Source organism: Mesoplodon mirus (genome assembly GCF_964341445.2).
Source record: "Mesoplodon mirus genome assembly, chromosome: 8".
Taxonomy (NCBI): Eukaryota; Metazoa; Chordata; class Mammalia; order Artiodactyla; family Ziphiidae; genus Mesoplodon; species Mesoplodon mirus.
The window spans coordinates 19618494-19645838 of record NC_138984.1 but is presented as its reverse complement, the minus strand read 5'-3'; the positions used below and the strand labels follow the sequence as shown (position 1 = coordinate 19645838).

Here is a 27345-nt window from a genome sequence, read left to right as displayed (position 1 = left end):
AAATGACTAATAAAGCAACTAAGGCAAGGCCTTCGAGGAGGCCGTTGTACTGCTGCTGCAGCCCCAGAGAACCTTGTTACCTCCAGGGCTTGCCAACTCTTGGGCCACTGTTCAGTCTGGATGCCTGGCATTCAGCTTCATGCCTACACACTGTGAGCCATGTCACTTCATGCACTGGTACACACACCTCAACTGCACACCCAATATTTGGGTGCTGCGTAACTGGAATGGCTGACTGATGCTGTTGGCCCAGTGAAGCAGGCATCACTTTGACATAGCTTTCTTTCTTCCTGTGAAGCCTGTGGCCATTTCTAGCACAGGCAACAGAAATTTTCCTATCAAAAGAAACTCGGTTGACACCCCACAGTTAAATGAAGTATTAACAGTGACAAACTGCTTCTCTCTCTGACTTGAACAAATTTTGTTTGGAAAGTGCATTAGAAGAAACGGAGGGATGGCTATCATAATATGGGCTCTCTAGCTTTTGCAAGATGATGAACTGTATTTATAAGACTCAGACCTTTTCTTTAAAAAATAATTTATCCACTAGGGGGGAAAAAACACTGAAGAAATCATGAAGATAAACAATGTCACAGACTAATGATGCAAAACTACTGTCTTTGTAGTGTCCATGTGAATGTTCAAAATTCTAGTAAAAAATACTAGAGTGTCATAGCTGGAAGAGACCTCATTGAACACTATCATTTTGAGCAGCCTAAGAAAAATAAATAAAGGGGACTTCCCTGGTGGTGCAGTGGTTAAGAATCTGCCTGCCATGCAGGGGACATGGGTTCGATCCCTGGTCTGGGAAGATCCCACATGCCAGGGGCAACTAAGCCCGTGTGCCACAACTACTGAGCCTGTGCTCTAGAGCCCCACAAGCCACAACTACTGAGCCCATGTGCCACAACTACTGAAGCCAGCACACCTAGAGCCCATGCTCTGCAACAAGAGAAGCCACCACAGTGAGAAGTCCGTGCACTGCAAGGAAGAGTAGCTCCCGCTCGCTGCAACTAGAGAAAGCCCACGTGCAGCAATGAAGACCCAATGCAGCCAAAAAATAAATAAAAATTAAAGAAAAAAGAAAAATAAGTAAATATGAAAGACAGAGGATGAAGAGCCAACATATGGCTGTTGAGTATTCCTAAAAAAATTCCAGAACAAATGGAAGAGAAGCAATGTTTAGAGAATAGTTTTCCTGAGCTGAAAAAAATCCCAAATCTTCAGATGAAAAAGCCCCATCATGTTAAACGCAAAATTAATGAAAAAGGGTCAATACCTAGATGTAAATTAGTGAAACTCTGAATTTCAAAAATTAAGAATATCACAGATTTTCAGGAAGAAAAAGATTATCAACAAAATCAGACTTCTCCTAAGTGTCAGAGTAACAGGATATGGATGGGACAGTATATGTAGTATGTTGAGGGGGAAGGCTGTGTCTGACTTAATAATTCTGTATTAAGTCATGTGTGAAAGCAACAGAATTAATTCTCATTTATATGTGGACTCTGAAGAATTCCACTCTCTGAAAACAAATGTATTCAGAGACGTACTACTGATAACTGGAAGATTAATCAAAATAGAACCTTTTAACGTGAAGCACCTGCTAGAGAGTCCTGGTAATGAGTATGGAAATTAATTAAATGTAGTAGGTAAGTCTCAATAGTTAATGTAAACATGGTTAAAAAGCATTGCAAAAATTAAAAATCATTCACATTTTAATGTATCTTGTAAAAAAAAAAAACAACCCATTTTTTATAAAAACAATTTGGTTCAACAAAATAAGCAATAGGAGGGAGTCTTTTCAGGGAAAAAGAAAAGACAAGGGCTTCCCTGGTGGTGCAGTAGTTAAGAATCTGCCTGCCAATGCTGGGGACATGGGTTCGAGCCCTGACCTGGGAAGATCCCACACACTGCAGAGCAACTAAGCCCACGTGCCACAACTACTGAGCCTGAGCTCTAGAGCCTGCGAGCCACAACTACTGAAGTCTGCATGCCTAGAGCCCGTGCTCCGCAACAAGAGAAGCCACCGCAGTGAGAAACCTGAGCACCACGACGAACAGCAGTCCCTGCTCGCCGCAACTAGAGGAAGCCCGCGAACAGCAACAAAGATCCAACTCAAGCAAAAAATAAATAAAGAAATAATAATAATAATAATAAAAAAAAGACGAACAAGTATTCTCGAAGAGCTTGATTTTCCACAGTGATTAAAAGGAAAAAAACCACACACACAGTCACACACACTCAAAAGGCAGAGCAAAATTAACCATTTAGTCAGCACTAAAGCATTTGACAAACTAAGTTCACTTTAGTTCTCACCCCACCAAGTGTTCTTACAGATGATAAAGACACTGAACAAAGATATTTATACTCATGTTTCCCCATGACACAGGAATGAAGATAAGAATTAAAACCTTCTAGAAGAGTTTTAGTCACTTGCTGTAAAGAATTAAAAGGGAAAAGAGTTCTCTTAGAGACTACTTACGCTTTACAGATGATGGAGTGCTGAACTTCAAACTCCAAATTACTAATAACAGGGCAAGTGTATACTCTAGTAGCTGAAATATCTGGTGAATTTTCTTCTCCAGGAACAGGTTCAGTCTTCCAAGTTTTATTTAATTTTTCCATATCCTCTTTCAGCTGGTCTAAGCACTGACTTAAAAATTCATGAGCGTCCTAAGAAGGCATAATATCCTTAATGAGGTCAAAACATTTCTTGTCACAACAGTAGCTTATTAACACTGTGATCTATACAAGTAAAGCACTTGCAAGTCAAAAACATGGGTGGAAAAAGGCCAGATTTACTCTAATGATTTTGCGGTACGTATTTTGTGAAAACAAAACAAAACAACAAACGACATACATTATATTCCTAAGTTAGATTAGCATGACTAATAAATGAATCACTCCTTCATTTATTTTTTAAAAATAGAGTGATTTTTCTAAAATAGCCTTTGTAGCTAAAATAGTCCAAGGTCCTACACTGGCAAACCACATCTATATTATTAAAATATGATAAAATACACAGAAGAGTCATATTGAACCTTACCAGAAGTCCTCAGGTTTTCCAACCTGTGATAAACACACATACACAAATCTCATTTTAAAATAAAATTGGGTAACGCGCTAAAATCATTTCAATCTTCCCTATCTCTAAGGTGTTTAAAAACAATTAGACAAGCCTGTTAGATAGATTCATCCACCAGAGCACAGACAGCAGAAGCAAGAAGAACTACAACCCTGCAGCCTGTGGAACAAAAACCACATTCACAGAAAGATAGACAAGATGAAAAGGCAGAGGGCTATGTACCAGATGAAGGAACAAGATAAAACCCCAGAAAAACAACTAAATGAAGTGGAAATAGGCAACCCTCCAGAAAAAGAATTCAGAATAATGACAGTGAAGATGATCCAGGACCTCGGAAAAAGAATGGAGGCAAAGACTGAGAAGATGCAAGAAATGTTTAACAAAGACCTAGAAGAATTAAAGAACAAACAAACAGATGAACAATACAATAACTGAAATGAAAAATACCCTAGAAGGAATCAATAGCAGAATAACTGAGGCAGAAGAACGGATAAGTGACCTGGAAGACAGAATGGTAGAATTCACTGCTGCGGAACAGAATCAAGAAAAAAGAATGAAAGGAAATGAAGACAGCCTAAGAGACCTCTGGGACATTAAATGCAACAACATTCACATTATAGGGGTCCAAGGAGAAGAGATGGAGAAAGGACGTGAGAAAATATCTGAAGAGATTATAGTCGAAAACTTCCCTAACATGGGAAAGGAAATAGCCACCTAAGTCCAGGAAGTGCAGAGAGTCCCATACAGGATAAACCCAAGGAGAAACACACCGAGACACATAGTAATCAAGTTGGCAAAAATTTAAGACAAAGAAAAATTACTGAGAGCAGCAAGGGAAAAACAACAAATAACATACAAGGGAACTCCCATAAGGTTAACAGCTGATTTCTCAGAAGAAACTCTACAAGCCAGAAGGGACTGGCATGATATACTTAAAGTGATGAAATGAAAGAACCTACAACCAAGATTACTCTACCCAGCAAGGATCTCATTCAGATTTGATGGAGAAATCAAAAGCTTTACAGACAAGCAAAAAGCTAAGAGAATTCAGCCCCACCAAACCAGCTCTACAACAAATGCTAAAGGAACTTCTCTAAGTGGGAAATAAAAGAGAAGAAAAGAACCTACAAAAACAAACCCAAAACAATTAAGAAAATGGTCACAGGAACATACATATCGATAATTACCTTAAACGTGATTGGATTAAATGCTCCAAGCAAAAGACACAGGCTTGCTGAATGGATACAAAAACAAGACGCACATATATGCTGTCTACACGAGACCCACTTCAGACCTAGGGACACATACACACTGAAAGTGAGGGGATGGAAAAAGATATTCCATGCAAATGGAAATCAAAAGAAAGCTGGAGTAGCAATACTCATATCAGATAAAATAGACTTTAAAATAAAGAATGTTACAAGAGACAAGGAAGGACACTACGTAATGATCAAGGGATCAATCCAAGAAGAAGATATAACAATTATAAATATATATGCACCCAACATAGAAGCACCTCAATACATAAGGCAACTGCTAACAGCTATACAAGAGGGAATCAACAGTAACACAGTAAAAGTGGGGGACTTTTAACACATCACTTACACCAATGGACAGATCATCCAAACAAAAAACTTAATAAGGGTCACAAGCTTTAAATGACACAATAGACCAGATAGATTTAATTCATATTTATAGGACATTCCATCCAAAAACAGCAGATTACACTTTCTTCTCAAGTGTGCACAGAACATTCTCCAGGACAGATCACATCTTGGGTCACAAATCAAGCCTCAGTAAATTTAAGAAAAGTGAAATCATATCAAGCATCTTTTCTGACCACAACGCAATGAGATTAGAAGTCAATTACAGGGAAAAAAACGTAAAAAACACAAACACATGGAGGTCAAACAATACATTACTAAATAACCAAGAGATCACTGAAAAAATGAAAGAGGAAATCAAAAAATACCTAGAGACAAATGACAATGAAAACACGATGATCCAAAACCTATGGGATGTGGCAAAAGCAGTTCTAAGAGGGAAGTTTATAGCTATACAAGCCTACCTCAAGAAACAAGAAAAACCTCAAATAAACAATCTAACCTTATACCTAAAGGAACTAGAGAAAGAAGAGCAAACAAAACCCAAAGTTAGCAGAAGGAAAGAAATCATAAAGATCAGAGCAGAAATAAATGAAATAGAAACAAAGAAAACAATAGCAAAGATCAATAAAACTAAAAGCTGTTTCTTGGAGAAGATAAACAAAATTGATAAACCATTAGCCAGACTCATCAAGAAAAAGAAGGAGAGGACTCAAATCAATAAAATTAGAAATAAAAAAGGAGAAGTTACAACAGACACCGCAGAAATACAAAGCATCCTAAGAGACTACTACAAGCAACTCTATGCCAATAAAATGGACAACCTGGAAGAAATGGACAAATTGTTAGAAAGGTATAACCTTTCAAGACTGAACCGGGAAGAAATAAAAAATATGAACAGACCAATCACAATTAATGAAATTGAAACTGTGATTAAAAATCTTCCAACAAATAAAAGTCCAGGACCAGATGGCTTCACAGGTGAATTCTATCAAATATTTAGAGAAAAGCTAACACCCATCCTTCTCAAACTTTTCCAAAAAATTGCAGAGGAAGGAACACTCCCAAACTCATTCTATGAGCCCACCATCACCCTGATACCAAAAGCAGACAAAGATACTACAAAAAAAGAAAATTGCAGACCAATATCACTGATGAATGTAGATGCAAAAATCCTCAACAAAATACTAGCAAACAGAATCCAACAACACATTAAAAGGATCATACACCATGATCAAGTGGCATTTATCCCAGGGATGCAAGGATTCTTCAATATATTCAAATCAGTCAATGTGATACACCATATTAACAAACCGAAGAAGAAAAACCATATGATCATCTCAATAGATGCAGAAAAGCTTTTGACAAAATTGGACACCCATTTATGATAAAAACTCTCCAGAAAGTGGGCATAGAGGGAACCTACCTCAACATAATAAAGGCCAAATATGACAAACCCATAGCAAACATCATTCTCAATGGGGAAAAACTGAAAGCATTTCCTCTAAGATCAGGAACAAGACAGGATGTCCACTCTCGCCACTATTATTCAACATAGTTTTGGAAGTCCTAGCCACGGCAATCAGAGAAGAAAAAGAAATAAAAGGAATACAAATTGGAAAAGAAGAAGTAAAACTGTCACTCTTTGCAGATGACATGATACCATATTTAGAGAATCCCAAAGATGCCACCAGAAAACTACTAGAGCTAATCAGTGAATCTGGGAAAGTTGCAGGATACAAAATTAATGCACAGAAATCTCTTGCATTCCTATACACTAATGATGAAAAATCTGAAAGAGAAATTCAGGAAACACTCCCATTTACCACTGCAACAAAAAGAATAAAATACCTAAGAGAAGGGCTTCCCTGGTGGCGCAGTGGCTGAGAATTTGCCGGCCAATGCAGGGGACACGGGTTCGAGCCCTGGTCCGGGAAGATCCCACATGTGGCAGAGCAACTAAGCCCACGTGCCACAACTACTGAGCCTGTGCTCTAGAGCCTGTGAGCCGCAACTACTGACCGCATGCTGCAACTACTGAAGCCCGCGCGCCTAGAGCCCATGCTCCACAACGAGAGAAGCCACCGCAATAAGAAGCCCACACACTGCAACGAAGACCCAACACAGCCAAAAATAAATAAATAAAATAAATTTTTTAAAAAACCCTAGGAATAAACCTACCTAGGGAGACAAAAGACCTGTATGTAGAAAACTATAAGACACTGATGAAAGAAATTAAAGTTGATACCAACAGGTGGAGAGATATACCATGTTCTTGGATCAGAAGAATCAATATTGTGAAAATGACTATACTACCCAAAACAATCTACAGATTCAATGCAATCCCTATCAAATTACCAATGGCATTTTTTACGGAACTAGGACAGAAAATCTTAAAATTTGTATGGAGACACAAAAGACCCCAAATAGCCAAAGCAGACTTGAGGGAAAAAAACGGAGCTGGAGGAATCAGACTCCCTGACTTCAGACTATACTACAAAGCTACAGTAATCAAGACAATATGGTACTGGCACAAAAACAGAAATATAGATCAATGCAACAAGATAGAAAGCCCAGAGATAAACCCACACACCTATGGTCAACTAATCTATGACAAAGGAGGCAAGGATATACAATGGAGAAAAGACAGTCTCTTCAATAAATGGTGCTGGGAAAACTGGACAGCTAGCTACATGTAAAAGAATGAAATTAGAACGCTCCCTAACACCATACACAAAAGTAAACTCAAAATGGATTACAGAGCTAAATGTAAGACCGGACACTATAAAACTCTTAGAGGAAAACATAGGAAGAACACTCTTTGACATAAATCACAGCAAGATATTTTTTGATCCACCTCCTAGAGTAGTGGAAATAAAAACAAAAATAAACAAATGGGACCTAATGAAACTTAAAAGCTTTTGCACAGCAAAGGAAATCATAAACAAGACGAAAAGACAACCCTCAGAATGGGAGAAAATATTTGCAAACAAATCAACGGACAAAGGATTAATCTCCAAAATATATAAACAGCTCATGCAGCTCAATATTAAAAAAACAAACAACCCAATCCAAAAATGGGCAGAAGACCTAAAGAGACATTTCTCCAAAGAAGACATACAGATGGCCAGGAAGCATATGAAAAGCTGCTCATCATCCCTAATTATTAGAGAAATGCACATCAAAACTACAATGAGGTACCACCTCACACCGGTTAGAATGGGCAGCATCAGAAAATCTACAAAACAACAAATGCTGGAGAGGGTGTGGAGAAAAGGGAACCCCCTTGTACTGTTGGTGGGAATGTAAATTGATACAGCCACTATGGAGAACAGTATGGAGGTTCCTTAAAAAACTAAAAATAGAATTACCATACGACCCAGCAATCCCACCACTGGGCATATACCCAGAGAAAACCATAATTGAAAAAGACACAAGCACCCCAATGTTCACTGCAGCACTATTTACTATAGCCAGGTCATGGAAGCAACCTAAATGCCCATTGACAGACGAATGGATAAAGAAGATGTGGTACATATATACAATGGAATATTACTCAGCCATAAAAAGGAATGAAATTGGGTCATTTGTAGAGATGTGGATGGACCTAGAGACTGTCATACAGAGTGAAGTAAGTCAGAAAGAGAAAAACAAATATCATATATTAACGCATATATGTAGAACCTAGAAAAATGGTACAGATGAACCAGTTTGCAGGGCAGAAATTGAGACAAAGATGTAGAGAACAAATGTATGGACACCAAGGGGAGAAAGTGGGAGGGGGTGGTGGTGGTGGTGTAATGAATTGGGAGATTGGGATTGACATGTACACACTGATGTATATAAAATGGATGACTAATAAGAACCTGCTGTATAAAAAAATAAAATTCAAAAATTCAGAAAAAAAGAAATAGAAAAAATAAGAAAATAAAAACAATTAGTACTCACATTCTGCATATAACCAGAGAATCTCTCTGCTGTAGCTGAAATGGCATTTTTAACCTTCTTGAGTAAATCTTTTTTCGTCTCTGAATTACAGATATCTTTTTTAACAAGCAAGTGTGCAAAGCGCCTAGTAAAAGAGACAAGTTTAGCAGGTTTTACAAAACACTGGATGGTATTATATTTTTTTTTTTTTTTTTTTTTTTTGCGGTACGCGGGCCTCTCACTGTTGTGGTCTCTCCCGTTGCGGAGCACAGGCTCCGGACGCGCAGGCTCAGCGGCCATGGCTCACGGGCCTAGCCGCTTCGTGGCATGTGGGATCTTCCCGGACCAGGGCACGAACTCGTGTCCCCTGCATCGGCAGGCGGACTCTCAACCACTGCGCCACCAGGGAAGCCCATGGTATTATATTTTAAGGACTGCTAACAATGGCACATAAAATTTTAAGTGTCTAATACTCCATTATTCTATAATAAATAAGGTAAAAAGGTTACTCAGTAAGTACATAACAGTTACCTGATAAGTGCGTTGAATGGAATTTTCTTCCATGGGATACCTTGCTTGAGCAAGTCATTTGCAAATGATTGGAGTGAAAACAGAGACTGTAAAATAGCATTCATGTAGCAGGTATTTCCCAAATTGGAGAAGCTGAAAATGAAAGAAATAGTACTTTTGAAGACAACAGTAGTTCCTGAAGTATGTTCACTTGAGCAGGGGTTCTCCACTATAGCATGCATCAGAATCACCTGGAGGGTTTGTTAAAATACATATTGCTAGGCCCCAACTCCCGAGTTTCTGATTCTGTAGGTCTGGACAGGGAAGGTGCAAAAAATGTGCACTTCTAACAGGATCCCAGTTGATGCTGATGCAGTATAACATTAATACAACTTAGTTTCATCTCAAGGAAAATTATACATTTTCAAATGAATGCTAAAAAGGACTGGGGACTTATATAGAATATATATATGCTTAATGGGTACCGCCAAACATTATTCCAAAGTACATATTTTTAAAAAAACTTTTGTTTGGAAATATTCTCAAACTTTCAGAAAAGTTGCACAGAATAACATTCTTTACCTAGATTCACCAGTTGTTAACCCTTTTGTACTCTGTGCTTTATCATTTAACACCTCTCTCTCTCTATTTTTCCTGAACCATCTGAGAGTAGGCTGCATAGATCATACCCATTTAGCTCTAAATACTTCAGGGTATATTTCAAAAGAACGAGAACATTCTCTTATATAACCAGAGTACAGCTACGAGCATTATAAAATTTAATGCTAACATAATACTCTTATCTAATATACTTTCTTTAATCCAATTTTGTCAATTGACAATGTTTCTTCACAGTATTTTTTTCTCCCTAAGCACAAGATTCAGTTCAGGATAACATAATGCATTTAGTTTTCATGTCTCTTTAGTTTTTCTTCAATCTGGAGTAATTCTTACATTTGGACTCAACTCTGTCATGTTGTTATAATTTTAATTATCTATTTCATGTGTTTTAGAAATATTTCTTTTGGTTTTAAGAAAGGCTTTTTTAAAAGTGGTTATATCTGTATTTGTACTTTTTTATAGTGCTCATAAACCTTTTTTTTTTTTTCCGGTACACAGGCCTCTCACTGTTGTGGCCTCTCCCGTTGTGGAGCACAGGCTCCGGACGCACAGGCTCAGCGGCCATGGCTCACGCGCCTAGCCGCTCCGCAGCGTGTGGGATCTTCCCAGACCGGGGTGTGAACCCGTGTCCCCCGCATCGGCAGGCGGACTCTCAACCACTGCGCCACCAGGGAAGCCCATAATCCTTGTTTTTTAAGTTTTTTTTTACTATCTAGTCTGTCCACTTTAAATAGTACTCTTTGTGACTTCTGATACCACTTACTTTCAAGCCCCTTCCCTGTAACCAGTGCTGCAAACAACCAAGATCCAGACCTATATTCAATATTTAGAAACTTAGTATTTGAATTTCTCTTTCTGAGAGTGATTTTTTTCTGTGCTTCATCTAAGTCTTTTACTCCTATATATTCTTTTTTCATGAAATCTCTTAAGCCTCTTGTCCCTGACTCTCAGCACCCACAGGCTTAAAGCAGTGGGAAACAGGAACACTGCTAGAATCTGCTTTGCTTCTCTACTTAGAAAGTAGTTTAAAGGTGATGGTATTCTTTGTCTCCTAGAATGCTAAAGGTTATATGTGTTTTTCTTTGAACTCCTCATACTTTTTATGTTTTGTGGGGGATTTGTGAGGAATACTGGAATTAGGTAGCCTCCATTATCCTCTAGAATTGGCAGTTTTCTACTCGGTATTTTTGTTTATTTGTTTGTTTTTTAAGGAGTCCTTAGTCCTGGGTATTTAGCCTACTTGAAATACTGCACTCAAATTCCTGCAAGAAGTCTGAAAAAAGGAAAGCTGGGTACAGGTACTATACAGAAATTAAAGAAACACTGGAGGTAGAGAGGGAGCCTGGAGCACCAAGGGTAACTCAAGGATATCAAAGGACTCAGAAGGATATGAATGACAGAGACCAAAAGTAAACTATAAAATACATAGGAGGAGGCACTAAGAAGATGAGCCAAGTAAGGTCAAGGTAGACAGAAATAAGATATGGATGAAAAATGGTCATAAAATAGGACAGACTAATATAAAAACGTCTGGTAAGGAAGCAGCAAGATAATAATTTGAGGCAGAACAATGAGAATGAAGAAGAAAGGAAATTAAGAATTAAACTGGAAGGTAAACATTTTAGAAGACAAAGCAAAAAAGAAGAGGCTCAGAGAAGAAAAGTAAGTAGAGAAGAAAGTGAAATGTTTTCATTACAAGTTTTATGTTCTTTTCTGCTAAAATATGAGGCAAATAAACTACTATGGATAAACCAAACTGGCAGACACCAGTCACTCAAGTAAAAAGGTAATCCGAAAGCTGGGGAAAAACAGTAATCTGAGTGAGATTAAAAACAAACAAGCTGGTAGGTTTTGGGAAAGCAATGTGGTAAGAGTAATCAAAAATTTCAAAGTGCTTCTCTTAGTCTTAACAATTCTATTACCAAGAATTTTTTCCTATAGAAAAGTTCTAACAAATATTAAAAACACATGTATATAAAAATGTTCGTTTTAGCCTGGATTATAATTGGAAAAAAGGGGAATCTAAATGCACACTAACATGGTTAAAGGTTATGTACTAACATAAGAGGATGCCCATAATTAATGTGGGGTAGAAAGAAATCAGGGAACAGAGAAGTAATATAGCATAGTGATTAAGAATGCAAGTGAACATGGTGATCATTTTGAAATGTACAGAAATACTGAATCACTATGTTGTGCACCAGTACTAACATAGTGTTGTAGGTCACTTATACTTCAAAAACAAATAAATAAACAAACAAACTCACAGAAGAGATCAGATTTGTGGTTACTGGACGTAGGGAGTAGGGGAAGGGGGAACTGGATGAATGTGGTGAAAAGGTATAAACTTCCAGTTATCAGATAAATAATTACTAGGAATATAATGTACAACATGATTAATATAATTAACACTGCTATATGTTATATAGGAGAGTTGTTAAGAGAGTAAATCCTAAGAGTTCTCAAAGATTCTTGAGAAAGGAAAAAATATTTTTTCTAGGGAACTCTCCTACACTGTTGGTGGGAATGTAAATTGGTGCAGCCACTGTGAAAAACAGTACGGAGGTTCCTCAGAAAACTAAAAATAGAATTACCATATGATCCAGCAATCCCAATCCTGGGCATATATCCAGACAAAACTATAATTCAAAAAGATACATGAACCCCTATGTTCATAGCAGCGCTATTCACAACAGGCAAGACATGGAAACAACCTAAATGTCCACTGACAGATAAATGGATAAAGAAGATGTGGTATATATACACAATGGAATATTACTTGGCCATAAAAAAGAATGAGGGGTCTCCCTGGTGGCGCAGTGGTTGAGAGTCCGCCTGCCGATCCAGGGGACGCGGGTTCGTGCCCCGGTCCAGGAGGATCCCACATGCCGCGGAGCGGCTAGGCCCGTGAGCTATGGCCACTGAGCCTGTGCGTCGGGAGCCTGTGCTCCACAACGGGAGAGGCCACAGCAGTGAGAGGCCCACGTACCACAAAAAAAAAAAAAAAAAAAGAATGAAATAATGCCATATGCAGCAACATGGATGCAACTAGATATTACCATACTAACTGAAGTAAGTCAGAAAGAGAAAGACAAATACCATATGATATCACTTATATGAGGAATCTAAAATATGACACAAATGAACCTATCTATGAAACAGAAACAGAACCACAAACATAGATAACAGACTGGTGGTTGCCAAGGGAGAGGGGGCTGAGGGAAAGGAAAGAGTGGGAGATTGGGGTTAGCAGATGTAAGCTATTATATATAGAATGGATAAACAACAAGGTCCTACTGTATAGCACAGACAACTATATTCAAGAGCCTATGATAGCATGATAGGGCTTCCCTGGTGGCACAGTGATTAAGAATCCACCTGCCAATGCAGGGGACATGGGTTCGAGCCCTGGTCCAGGAAGATCCCACATGCCATGGAGCAACTAAGCCCGTGCGCCACAACTACTGAGCCTAAGCTCTAGAGCCCGCAAGCCACAACTACTGAACCCGTGTGCCACAACTACTGAAGCCTGCACGCCTAGAGCCCATGCTCCACATCAAGAGAAGCCACTGCAATGAGAAGCCTATGCACCTCAACGAAGAGTAGCTCCTGCTCACCGCAACTAGAGAAAGCCCACGTGCAGCAACGAAGACCCAACATAGCCAAAAATAAATAAATAAATTAAATAAATTTAAAAAAATAGCCTATGATAAACCATCATGGAAAAGATATTAAAAAAACCAATGTATATATATGTATAACTGAATCACTTTGCTGTATAGCAGAAATTAACACAACATTGTAAATCAACTACACTTCAATGAGAAAAATATTTTTTCTTTTTCTTTTGTTTTATATCTATATAAGATGATGGATATTCACTAAACTTATTGTGGTAATCATTTCATGATGTATGTAAGTCAAATCATTATGCCGTACAATTTAAACTTACACAGTGCTGTACATCAATTATATCTCAATAAAATTGGAAGGAAAAAAATGCAAGTGCAGTCCAATTGCCTAGATTTACTACTGCTGTACCACAACACCTCAAGTAAGTTAATTAACTTCTCTAAGCCTTAGTTACTTCATCTATAAAAACAGATTTTTTAATACGTCTAGCTCAGAGAGCTATTGCGAAGATTTAAAGAAAAAAATTCATTTAAATGCTTAGCACAGTCTCTGGCACGTAACAAACACTTTAGATAAAGCTGCTATTATTATTATAGTTATTATACCATGGTCTTATTTTTGGGTGTTTAATAAGAATATAAGCATGAAGGGGCTGGGAAGGATATAAATAAAATTAATGTTGAAGTATCTCAGGAGATGACATGTATGGGATTGAAGAATATGCACTTTCTGCTTTTGACAAATGTCTATATATATATATGCATATATATTTTTTCAAAGTTTGAAAATTAGAGGCCAGATAATGGACTGAATTTTATGGATGTGAGAAATCTTTAATAAGTGAGCAAATATTTGAGAACTAAAATTAATATGACTCCTTTAATCATTTTTTTATACCAAGTAAAACATACTTCAGTTGAATCACTTTATAAAAAGAAAGCAAAATAAAAGAATTTACCTACCCCTGCAGTTGCTGTTGTTGGTGAGAGGAAAGGGGCACTCTTGGTTTGTTCCAGCCAGTGTAATCCTGGTTACACCTCAGTTTTTTAACAGAAAGAGGAGCTGGCTGAGGAAGAAATCCCAAACTTCTTTTGGCAGTGGGAGTTTGGCTTGAAATATTAGTCCTATAAAAAAGAAAAAATGAAGAAGCATAACAATTTTGAATGTTACTTTCTTCCCCCAGTAGATTCAGAGAAGTCAAGGTCTAGGGGAAAAAAATCCTGAATTTGAGGAAATATCAGTAATAATGATCACTTGGGAGAAAATTTCACAAATGTAAATCAGTAAATCTGTTGATAGGAAGCTGAAGGCATAATACTGTACCTACATAACCTATAATCAAAATAATCCAAGTTAATGGCCTGAGAAAAGCCATAAATAGTTTTACTTCTTTATTCACTTTTATCCACTTAATGACTATCATACATTAGTTTACCTAGTCTTGAAAACATTTAGGCAGTGAACTTTTTCCACTGCTAGACAACAAATATTCTTACCCAATCTCCTTGAGAACTTACTCTAATTTATATGCTTAGCAGTGAAAATGGTAGGAGTATTTTCATTTAAAGTTTTCCTAGATAGTGACTGTTTTCCAAAAAGGCTGTACCAATTTATATTTCCATCAGTAGTGAATTTCCCTTTCTTTACATGGTCTCCATTACATTATTATCACTCTAATGAGTGAAACATGATCTCATTGTTATTTTGTTTTATATTTTCCTGATTACTACCAAAGTTGAACATATCAATCTTTTCTTTATGGTTTCAATTTCTGTGTCTGGTTTAAGAATCATTCTGTAGGGACGTCCCTGGTGGCGCAATGGATAAGAATCCGCCTTCCAATGCAGGGGACGTGGGTTCGAGCCCTGGCCCGTGAAGATCCCACATGCCGCAGAGCAACTAAGCCCGTGCGTCACAACTACTGAGCCTGCAAGCCACAACTACTGAGCCCACGTGCCACAACTACTGAAGCCCACGCGCCTAAAGCCCATGCTCCACAACAGGAGAAGCCATCGCAATGAGAAGCCTGCACGTCGCAACGAAGAGTAGCCCCCGCTCACTGCACACAGCAACGAAGACCCGTTGCAGCCAAAAATAAATGAATAAATTTAAAAAAAAAAGGAATCATTCTGTAATGTAAGGTCAGAGAAACGTTTTCCTATATTTTCTTTTAAAAGTTTAAAATCTTGTTTTCCCTCCTACTCAGGTCTTCAAGCTGTCTGAACATTTACTTTTTGCATCTTGTAAAGCAGGAATAGTATTTGCTTTTTTATAAGGAAAAACCAATTGTCCCCAAACAACTTATTGTCTGCCTAGGCCATCTGTTAGCCAGTGTCTGGTTTTTTACTCAAAAAAAAAAAAATTGTGAAATAGAATACAGAAAAGTATATAAAAATCAAATGTGTAACACTGTGGTACAGGATGTTGATAGTGAGGGAAGTTTTGTGTGTGAGGGAGGATGGGGGTATTAGGCACACTTTGCACTTTCTGTTCAATTTTGCTGTGAACCTAAAACTGCTCTAGAAAGAAAAGTTTATTAATTAAAAATCAAGTGTGGAGCTTAACAATATTTTTATAAAGCAAACACATATGTAAACAACCATTAATGTCAAAAACCTCCAAGTATCCCTTCCCAATCACAACCCCATTCCTCTACCCTAAAAGTTATCATTAGCTTTCTATCAGTTTTATTTCTTACTATGTACTCCTACATATTGTAGTTTGGACAATGAAAGGTGTATCTGTTTTCATCCTTTTGCTTTCAACCTTTCTCCATCTTTATACTGTAGTTGTCTTTTAAACAGCACATGGATTCTTCTTCTTCCTTTAAAATCCAGTCTTTCTCTTTAACTGAAACATTTAGTGTATTTATATTTAATGTCATTATTTAGGTTAATAACTCAAAATCTTTGTCTACTAATTCTATCATATGTGTCATTTCTGAGTATTTGTTAATTTTTCTCTTCTTATGAGTTGTATTTTCCTGTTTGTTTGTAAGTTTAGTAATATTTTCTTGGATGTCAGACGTTGTGAATTTTATCTTGTGGGGTGCTGTGTATTTTTTATTTCTATAAACATTCTCAAATTTTGTTCTGGGATGTGGTTAGGTTACCGGGAAACAGTTTGATCTTTTTCAATCTTGCTTTTAATGTTTGTCATGTGGGAAAAGAGCAGCAATTCGTCTAGGGATAGTTTTTCCTCACTAATGAGGCGAGACCTTTCTTAGGCATTCAAATTGCTGCTATTAGGAACAGGAACTATGCCTGGCTTTATGTATACTCCAAGTATTATTCCCTTACATCCTTTTGGGTGGTTCTTTCCCTGGCCTTGACTAGTTTCCTCACCTGCATATGCTGTTCAGCACTCAAAATGAATACTCAAGGGGACCCTCTGCAGATCTCTGCAATTCCTTCTCTGTGCAGCTTTCCCCTCTGGTACTCTGCCTGGTGAATTCTAGCCGCCCTTGGCCTCCCTGGACTCCTAGCTCCACTTCTTCAACTCAGGAAGAGCACAGGGCTAGCTCTGCATGGTTCTCCCTCCTTGTGTAGCAACCTGGAAACTTTTACTAGGAAGCAAGCTGAGGCAGTAATGAGCTTAACTTGTTTCCCATCTCTCAGGGATCACTGTCCTTCACTGACTCATGTCCAATGTCTCAAGATCCATTGTTTCATACAGTTTGTCCAGGTTCTTAGTTGTTTCATGAAGGAGGGTAATCTGGTCCCTGTTATTCCATCTTGGCCAGAAGTGGAAGCCATCTTTAACTTTTTAATATATCTATGTTAACTGTGGCCTCCTCTCAAACAAAAAACGAACTTAAAATGTTTTAATTTCCCTGTACTTTTCTCCACTCCTTTATTTCTTCTTATTGTATATTTTATTAATTTTTTTGTTTTTAATTCTATCATTTTATAAAAACTATCAAAATGTATTTATTTATTTTATTATTATTATTTTTTACATCTTTATTGGAGCATAATTGCTTAACAATGGTGTGTTAGTTTCTGCTTTATAACTAAGTGAATCAGTTATACATATACATATGTTCCCATATCCCCTCCCTCTTGCGTCTCCCTCCCACCCTCCCTATCCCACCCCTCCAGGCGGTCACAAAGCACCGAGCTGATCTCCCTGTGCTATGCGGCTGCTTCCCACTAGCTATCTTCCTTACGTTTGGTAGTGTATATATGTCCATGCCTCTCTTTCGCTTTGTCACAGCTTACCCTTCCCCCTCCCCATATCCTCAAGCCCATTCTCTAGTAGGTCTGTGTCTTTATTCCTGTCTTACCCCTAGGTTCTTCATGACATTTTTTTTCTTCTTATATTCCATATATATGTGTTAGCATACGGTATTTGTCTTTCTCTTTCTGACTTACTTCACTCTGTATGACAGACTCTAGGTCTATCCACCTCATTACAAATAGCTCAATTTTGTTTCTTTTCATGGCTGAGTAATAGTCCATTGTATATATGTGCCACATCTTGTTCATCCATTCATCCGATGATGGACACTTAGGTTGTTTCCATCTCCGGGCTATTGTAAATAGGGCTGCATTGAACATTTTGGTACATGACTCTTAAAATTATGGTTTTCTCAGGGTATATGCCCAGTAGTGTCAAAATGTATTTAGATGCATAGAATAAGCCTGGAAGGGTATCAGTAACAGTAGTTGCCTCTTGAAAGAAAATGAACAAGTAGGAGTTAGGAGAGATTTATTGTTCACTATATGCACCCTGAAACTTTTGAAGTTTCTATCATACGCCCTTATTACCTATACAAAAGAATAAATTTTAAAGGTATTTAATTTTTAAATATGCTTAACATTTTTTTTGCTCACTGATTTTTCTTACTTCTACTCCTTTTGTTCAGTTTTCTTCTTGCTAAATAAATTCTGTCTTTGTATGTCTAAAAACAGCAATTTCTCAGAAGTTGTTTTCATCTTTTGAATTTAATAAACATGTCGTTCTTTATTCTCTTTTTTTGGCTGCATGGCGCAGCATGTGGAACTTCCCCGACAAGTGATCGAACCTGTGCCCCCTGCATTGGAAGCACGGAGTCTTTTTTTTTTAATTAATTAATTTACTTATTTTATTTTTGGCTGCCTTGGGTCTTCGTTGCTGCGTGCACGCTTTCTCTAGTTGTGGCGAGCAGGGGCTACTCTTCGTTGTGGTGCACCGGCTTCTCATTGCGGTGGCTTCTCTTGTTGCAGAGCGCGGGCTCTAGGCACGCGGGCTTCAGTAGTTGGAAGCAAGGAGTCTTAATCACTGGACCACCAGGGAAGTTCTGTCTGCATTCTTGAATTAAAATTTAGCTGGATATGGAATTCTTTGATATTATTACTCCAGTGTCTTCTGTTCCTATTGTTGCTAATGTCAGTTTTCCTTTTATAGACGATATTTTTCTTTCTCTTAGCTTTTAAAATTTCTTTACCCATCATCTTCTACAATGTGGATTAAAAAGAATATGTATTGGCTGTTTGGCATTTGTTGAGGCATTTCAATGTGGACTTCCACCATTTTCATCCATTCTTTCTTTGACAAACCCTTGCCTTTATTCTCCTTAGTCTTTTTCTTTTTTTTTCAAAATGCTATTAAGACATGGAGGGTAGACCAAGGAGCCCAATATAATTCTCTTAATTTCATTTACATTTACCATCTCCTCTCTGTGCTACATCCCATGATCATGCATTTTTGATGTGTTTAGCAGCTGTATCAGTCTGGACCTCTAACCTGCATAGGACTTTATATCAGGGGTTCAGAATTCTTGCCCCTATGCAGGTTAACACTACAGCAGATGCCAATCATTGCAATTCCCATTTTTGGGTATTTGCTCTCTGTTTAGGGAGCATCAGGCAAGCAGCATATTTATGGTTCCAAACTCAGGTAGTTATACAGAAGTGTTGCGCCTTGGTTTATTAGCACAGAGAACAGTTCTAGATACCCAGCTTCATGTAGCTTCATATAAGAAGCCAAATTCTAGTCAGGGCTCATGTTCAGTTCCCAATCTCATGCTGGTTTTGAAGACCCAGCCCTAAATACTTGACTCCAGTCTGTGTTTTTAAGTGCTTTATGGCTTCAGCCTTTACTCAGTATTAGTTTGCTCACCAATCTGGAAATTTTCACCTTATCCTTGAGTGCAGCTTTGCATTAAAAGAAATTTTTATTTCCTCAATCATTCCTAGGTGCAATGAATATGCTCATTCTATTATTTTGAGAAGAAATTTGTACTGTATTTAATAAATCACTTGAAAACCAAATTTAGTTCTTTCTTTTTTCAACTTAGATTCCTTTAAGATTCTTCTAAAAAGCAGAAATGTCAAGCTTCCTCTGCCTTAAATTCAAATAATTTAGTTACCACTGCAGTCATAAAGTTCTTGACAGATACCACCCAAGGCTAAATATACCTAAATATACAATATCAAATTCTTTATTTTGCCTTAATCATTTAATACAAATAATCCAGATGTCTTTACCACTTTGAATTAAATTCTAGTAAAAAACAAAATATGACTTAATAGGTCATTACACATCATATCTATTATACACCATTACCCTCACTTTTTATCATTATCATTGCCCCTCTGTGCAGCATTCCATGATCACACCTCCTTGACAAGTGCTTAGCAGCTGCCTTATAAATTCATACCCAATAAACCTCGAAAATTTAATCTATATCTCTAGAATCAGCAATTAAATTTCTGACTAGCCTTTTCCAGTTAAAGATACCCACTAATGTGAAACTTTTGCTTTTTAAAGAAAATGCCTTAACTTTTGGCAGGTAGCTTAACAAATACACAGGCAACAAAGGCAATTTTAAAATGCCCCAAAGGACAGATCATGTTCATCACTTGGAACAATGGAAAATACACTGGTCTAGTATCTGATCACACTGCCAGTCATAACCTGTGGCCTCAGTACAAATCTTCCTACACATCAGTTTATTCTTGTGTTGAAAAACATAAAAAATAAGAGTTTGAACTAAAACATTTCTAGAGTACTTTCTAACTAAAATGTCATGAATCTATAATTCTCATCAATTTTGTTATTTTAAATTAGGGTATTCATTTAGGGCACAATGCACAGCCCATCCCATCATTTAATATTCTGAAGAAGAAAGCTCTTCAAGTTCTTCACAAGGCATATAACCAATGCATACCTGTCTAGGTTAGTGCTGCCAGGAGAGAAGTCCTTGGATGCAGCTCTGCTACCATAAAAAGATGATGACTGCAAAGGTAAAAGCCCTAAAAAATGAACAGACACAGGAAACGTTTAATTCCTAAATCAACCATTCAAGTTCATTTAATAATAAAATTATGCATTGGGCCTGTTTATATTTAAACTCTTTTTTCCCCCTTCTTTTCATCAAAATAATACATATATATGCATGTTAAAAGATCAAACACTGTGGAAAACATTATAACAGGTCATAAAAGAATATTCTCCAGCCCTAAAGCTCCACAAATTTTGCTTCCAATCTCTAACCATTTTTTGAAACTTAGTTTTTCCGATTTCCTCCACAACATTAAATAATGTTTCTATAATTTCTTGATTTATTCATTTTTAAACAATATCAGCTGATTCCCTTTTTGAAAAATTAGAAATAATTTCTTATTTACATCACCCCTACTCTTGTCCTCCTCTCTCCAACCAATTACCAGTTGTGTTATTTTGTTCTATTTATTTATTTTTTGGCCGTGCCACGTGGCTTGCAGGATCTTAGTTCCCTGACCAGGGATTGAACCTGGGCCCACGGCAGTAAAAGCGCCGAGTCCTAACCACTGGACTGCCAGGGAACTCCCCATCAGTTGTGTTATTTTAGTACTACTGATTAACTTTGCAACTTTAACACACTTAAACTTTCTACATTTTAGTCCATGAACCCTTTTATCACTTGACCATTTACTTCCTTCTCTCTCTCCTCTTCTACATCAACTTTTGTAAGACGTACCTTAACTTCAACAGTATTAAGGATCATTACGTCTTTAAGTATTCTGTTTTCTAACTATATAGGTTGATTGCAAAAACTGAAAACCAGTAAGTGGAGTTTACATAATGTATTATTATTTCAGAGGTAAGAATTATATTAGAGAGACTTCTTTCTGTAGGAGTCCAATGTTACAACTCTGAACCACTAAAAGGAGACCGTTCCTAGAGTCCTGATCAAATGAATTCTCGTAAACTCCCAAATTATCAAAATCATGCCGTATTTTAGCTTGCTTCAATTTAATTTCAAGTTGAACACAGTATTCAAATCAATACCAGATACTTGAGTCTTTAAGGAGTTTAGAGGATCAGAGAGATATGTTAAGTATAGGAAACACTAATAAAAATTCAGTGACAGTCAAACTTTTAGTTTTTGTAAAAACAAGGAACAAGTGAGCTTAAACAACTGCTTCAGGCAATAATTTCAAGATCTTCTGGAACTTCTAATAAGTAGCAACACTGAAGAACTTTCATTTCAACCACTTTAACTCCCTGGATTCATTCCATGGTTCAGGTACTTTGACAATGAAATAATTTAATTCTAGGTAGTTAAACAGGGGAAAAGGCAAAGCTTAAATTCCTTGCAAGCAAAATAAAAATTCCCTTATAGTTCTAATATTTTAAAAAATATTTTAGCCAAGCACTAGATACAAATTGGTACCTGATAACTAGTACTAAATTACACAGTATTCCTGAATAATGTAGAGAAATATGCCCCAGTTTAGGTTTCTATTTCTAGTCTAATACAATCCATCATACAATAAATGAGTATCTTATAAAAAGACCAAATACTTACCTGATGTCCTATTCTCTTCTGACTGTTTCAAACTCAGCTGCTTCTCTCTACTGCTGGTTAAATACTTTCTTGAGGGATCTGTCATAGCCTTGTTGTTCCTACAGTTAATAATTTAATTCAAATATATATATGTATAAAGATACAATTCTTAATTTTAAATAGTTGTCATTAAAAATTTACATTTCAATTGCCGAATTCATTGATTTGCTTGGAAGTCAGGTTACAAGGTGTCAAAGCCTTAAGCAAATGAGGATCATAAAAATAAGCTTTCATTACCTAGTCAAAAGCCAATTTAATCCATAACCCTAGTAATTAGGCAAAAATGAAGGAGTATTTTCTTTATACAAAAGTCAAACCAGAGATAGCAATATTATATAGGTTTTCTTAGCCAAAAGCAAGGCCAGATGAAATGATTCAGCTACTAAGACCAAAAGAATCCATTAAGAACTAAGCTAAAAAAATTAAAATTAAAAAAAAAATTTTAATAAATAAAATTTCTAAAAAAGTAAACTATTCAAGCTTGATACTGAATAGGTTTAAAAAGTAAAACAGGACTTCCCTGGTGGCGCAGTGGTTAGGAATCCGCCTGCCAACACGGGGGACATGGGTTCGATCCCTGGTCCAGGAAGATCCCACATGCCACGGAGCAACTAAGCCCGTGTGCCACAACTACTGAAGCCCATGTGCCTAGAGCCCGTGCACCGCAAGAAAGAGTAGCCCCCGCTCAACGCAACTATAGAAAGCCTGCGCGCAGCAAAGAAGACCCAACACAGCCAAAAATAAATAAATAAATACATTTATATATATATATATATATATATATATATGAAAAGTAAAACAAAATCCAAAATGTTCTTATAGTTTATGTAATTTGAAATACTATTGACTAAAATGTCAACATTTCAACTCATAGTGATTAAACAATTTTAAGTTCATGAACACAAAATTAAAATTTCTTAAGCCCCCTTTCCTCCATTATTCCCAATACCTGGACCTATATTAAGTAGAGTGGGTCCATTCAGAAACATGCTCATGCTTTGATTAAAAGTGCTAATTTTAGGAGAACCATCATGAATAAAGCCTGTAAGCAGACAATGTAGATGCTCCATCCAGATTCCCTCTGGCCCCATTTTTGTGTCCTCTCATCCACACCAATTTAAGTATTTTTTGTTTGTTTTCAATTTTTTTTTATATTGGAGTATAGCTGATTAACAATGGTACGTTACTTTCAGGTGTACTGCAAAGTGATTCAGTTATACATATACGCATATCTATTCTTTTTCAAGTTCTTCAATTTAGGGTTTTTTTTTTAAATTTTTAGATAGCCGATACCTAGGGTTCTTCTTCACAGGATTGCCCTCAAGCTACTAGAGAGACTTTGCCTGAAGTCTCAGAGAGTCACAAGTAAGGTCAGGTGCTAAAGTATAGAAGCCCAGCTCCCTTGCCTTGGATTAGAACAGTTTTAAGGTGAAATTTATACAACAGATTTCTCTCTCTGGGATTAGGATGAAGCCTAACCTCTGCATTTTTCTGCTCAGAGATCAGATATCTGTCTGAGATCACACACATTCTTTGTTTCTTGCACTTCAATATCTTGCTTCCCCCACTCCCTTCCTGGGTATCCCCTGGGAATAATTCCTAAATAAATCATTTGCACACTACTCTCCATTTCAGGGTTTGTTTCTGGGGAACTTGATCTATAACCGTTAGTCCTAGAAGTGGGTCTAGGAAGCATACTCTCTAAGGACAGGATTCTGGAATTGGATCGATTGTTTGGCAATGGCAACAGAAATTCCATTCCTGGTGGTAAAATTTTTGGTATCCTATAGTGTTACACCACCAAGATTTTTCATATGTAGTGAACGACTTGGATAAAGTAGAAGAGAATATGGCTCATGCAATCTCTCCAGCATTTGAAAAATGTGGTAGAATGCACAACGGATCTTGTTAGGGTTATAGAAATGTTCTAAAACTGGATTATGCTGATAGTTGCACAACTCAATAAATTTACCAAAAATACAGAATTATACCTTTAAGACAGGTGAATTTTATGATGTGTAAAGTGTATCTCAATAAAGCTGTTTAAAAAAAGTCCCAAATTATTCCCTTCCTTGTACCCAAGTCCCCTATTAAGAAATGCAATCTATCTCCCCATCCCTTAACGAGGCTGGCCTTGTGATTTCCTTTTCCCCAACGAATGTGACAGACATAACAGCACGTAAGTCCTGATGCTAAGGCTAAAGGCACCCTGCAAATCTCCACTCATTCTCTTGGAACCCTAACACAGCTTTGTGAATAGTTCCAGGGTAACCTGCTAGGTGACAGAAGAAAACATGGCCAATCTCCCTCATCACCCCAACCACTAGACAGCCAATGGCCAGTCATACAAGTAATGCCACCTTGGACCAGCCAACCCCTAGCCAACCTACCAACTGACCATGGATGCATGAGAAAATGAGAGAATCCAACCACAACTGGCCAACCCAGACCCAGATAAACAGAACCACTCAAGTGACCACTGACCCGTAAGCGATAATAGTTACTATTTTAAGTATATTGTTATACAACCCTAGATAGCTGATACAGTGATATGGGGTAAATAATAATCATAAAGACTATGGGTCATCAAGGGACCATGCAACCAGAGCAAGCCATCATGAGCTGGGTGCTATCATACCCATGAAGCTGTTAAGATCAGGAAGTTACAGCAGTTATCCATCATAAAATGTGAGTGGTATATCCAAGTAAATAGGAATAGATAATGAGAACAGACCTATGAGCATTCCGGTGACCAGCTGGAAGAAGAGGAAAAAAACCTGTGCCTGGTTCATGGATGGATCATCTTGGTACATTGGTAGAAGCTGAAAATGAACTGTTGCTGCACTGCAGCCCCACTAAGGGACTGCCCCGGAACACAGGAGTAAGACAAAATCCTACACTGTGCAGAGTTTGAGAAATGCACCTCATTATCCACTTTGTGTGTAGAGAAAAGTGGGTCAGTGGATCCCTGGATGGTGGCAAATGGTTTGGATGGATAGTCAGGGGCCTGGAAGGAATAAGACTGGAAGATCAGGGAGAAATGATTTATGGAAGAGGTTTATGGATAGTCATATAGAAGTATGTACAAAGGGTAAAGATCTGTTTCACATGTTAATGCTCACCAGAGAACTCCATGAAAGAGACATTAAGTCTCTTAATGTCTCCACTTAAGAAACAATCATGCAGGGTAACTTGTCCAGTAGATGCCATTCAATCTCTGTACTCAGCCATCCAAGTATTTCCACAAAAGGGCCCATGAATAACAGCCATGGTGGCAGAGATAAAAGCTCTGAATGCACCCTACAATAGGGGCTCCCCTTCAATAAGGCTGGTTTAGCTACTGATGCTGCTGAATGTCCAACTGGTCAGCAGCAGAGGCTGATCCCCAGCCCGTGACTGAGTACTATCCTTTAAGGAAATCAACCAGTCATTTGGTGATAAGTTGATTACATTAGACACCTTCCATCCCAGAAAGAGTAGCAATTAATTCTGGCTGGGATTGGCATATATTTTAGGTTTGCTTTTGCCTTTCCTGCCCACAGTGCCTTGGCTGCATTGCTACCTGAGGGCTCATAAGAGTATATGATTTATTAACATGAAATCTCACGTAACACCATCCTGCAATGAGAAACCCACTTTATACAAAAGAAAAGGAGGTACAATAAGGGCATATGACCAAAGGCTCCATTGGTCCTACCACATACCATATTACCTCAAAGCTGATGGCCAATATAGCCTTTAAAGGTGCAGCTTAGAGATGATCTCATTAGGAACTGGGTGCCCTTCAAGACACAATATATAGCAAAAACCAACAAGCCATTACATTTATAGAGAATACATGGGTCTGGAAACCAAGAAGTAGACGTAGGAATGCCCCCACGAAGTATCACTCTTGATAACACTCTTGTGCTTCTTGTCCCCTCAATTTAGATTCTGTGGGTCTAGAGGTCCTGGTTTCCAGAGTGGGGACTTTTTCACCAGGGGGACAGGAAGAGTCCCATTTAATCTAAAGCTATAGCTGCTATCTACTCATTTTGGGCTTCTCATGCTGGCAGATCAACAGGCAAAGAAAGGAGTTACCATACTGGAACTGACTTTGATTATTATAAGGGGGCAGGGTTGCTGCTATATAATGAGGGCAGGAGGAATATGTTTGGAATAAAGGAAATTCACCAGGGAATCCTTAGTGCTCTCATGCTCAGTTTTAACTCTGAATGGGCAATTATAGCAATCACAGCCTGAGAAGTACACAGTGACCAGGGGCTCAGACCCCTCAGAGAAGAAGATCTCAGTCATACCACCAGGCAAACCATTAAGACCAGCAGAAGTGTTAGTGGAAAATGCAGTCAATCTAAAATGGATGGTAGAAGTAGATAATAATATCAGTTATAGCCTCAAGGCTATTTGTAGCAATAAGGACAAAAAGAACTGCAGCTCATCCCACTAACCCTCCTTTTTTTAATATTCTCACCCAGAAATTGAAAAGCATCAATGTGAAGAATCTATAATAAGATGGAATGAACTTAATAGTGATGCTCTATCAGAGCCCCCTCAGATCGCTGTTTATACTTCTCACACATCTAGACCATTATGTCTTCCACTGCCAGCACCTGCAGTTCTTCAGAAGACTGCCTTTGGGCTATTGCAAATATTTTATGCATCTAGGCAGAGCCAAAAGCCCCAAGGCAGCTGTTAACCAAAAACAGTGCAGTATGGAAATATGAAAGCCCATCTTCCTTACTTCTAGTTGAAAGAAGCCCAGACCTCCTGCTGGATCAAGATGAGGCCCAGTCTCTGTGGGACTTTTATCTAAGGTGACATCCTTAGTTGGCTTCTTCCCCTTCCCAGTCCTGCTTTCCTTACTCTGTTACTGGTCTCACCTATGAATACTTCCTTAATAAGGCACTTGCAAAAGTATGTTCATCTAGAGCCTGCTTCTAGGAAGTCCAAACTTTAAAACATTTAATTGTGATGGTATAAAAAGTATTATTAGCCCAGAACAAGGATTAGAAATTTAGGGTTCATCAGACAACTCAAAGTGGAACAACTGAGACTTCCCCAAAGTGTGGTGAATATGGTCGACTGGCGTGTTAAGTCCATTACTACCACCTTTCAGTGTACCTCCCTGTTCTACAGAAGCCAGAAAG

The 27345-nt window shown here is 37.8% G+C and overlaps 1 protein-coding gene across 6 annotated transcripts in view; it reads right to left on the bottom strand.

Moving 5' to 3' along the window:
* The window catches only part of USP37 (ubiquitin specific peptidase 37), a 97793-nt gene that overhangs the window by 45891 nt on the left and 24557 nt on the right, over positions 1-27345 (bottom strand). For all 6 annotated transcript variants that reach the window (XM_082631500.1, XM_082631501.1, XM_082631503.1 and 3 more), the window contains 6 exons: positions 22160-22257; positions 20537-20621; positions 14346-14507; positions 9151-9282; positions 8641-8764; positions 2486-2676 (listed from right to left, as the gene is read on the bottom strand). In XM_082631500.1, coding sequence (XP_082487626.1) covers positions 2486-2676; positions 8641-8764; positions 9151-9282; positions 14346-14507; positions 20537-20621; positions 22160-22257 — 792 coding nt within the window. The remainder of the gene's footprint in view (positions 1-2485; positions 2677-8640; positions 8765-9150; positions 9283-14345; positions 14508-20536; positions 20622-22159; positions 22258-27345) is intronic.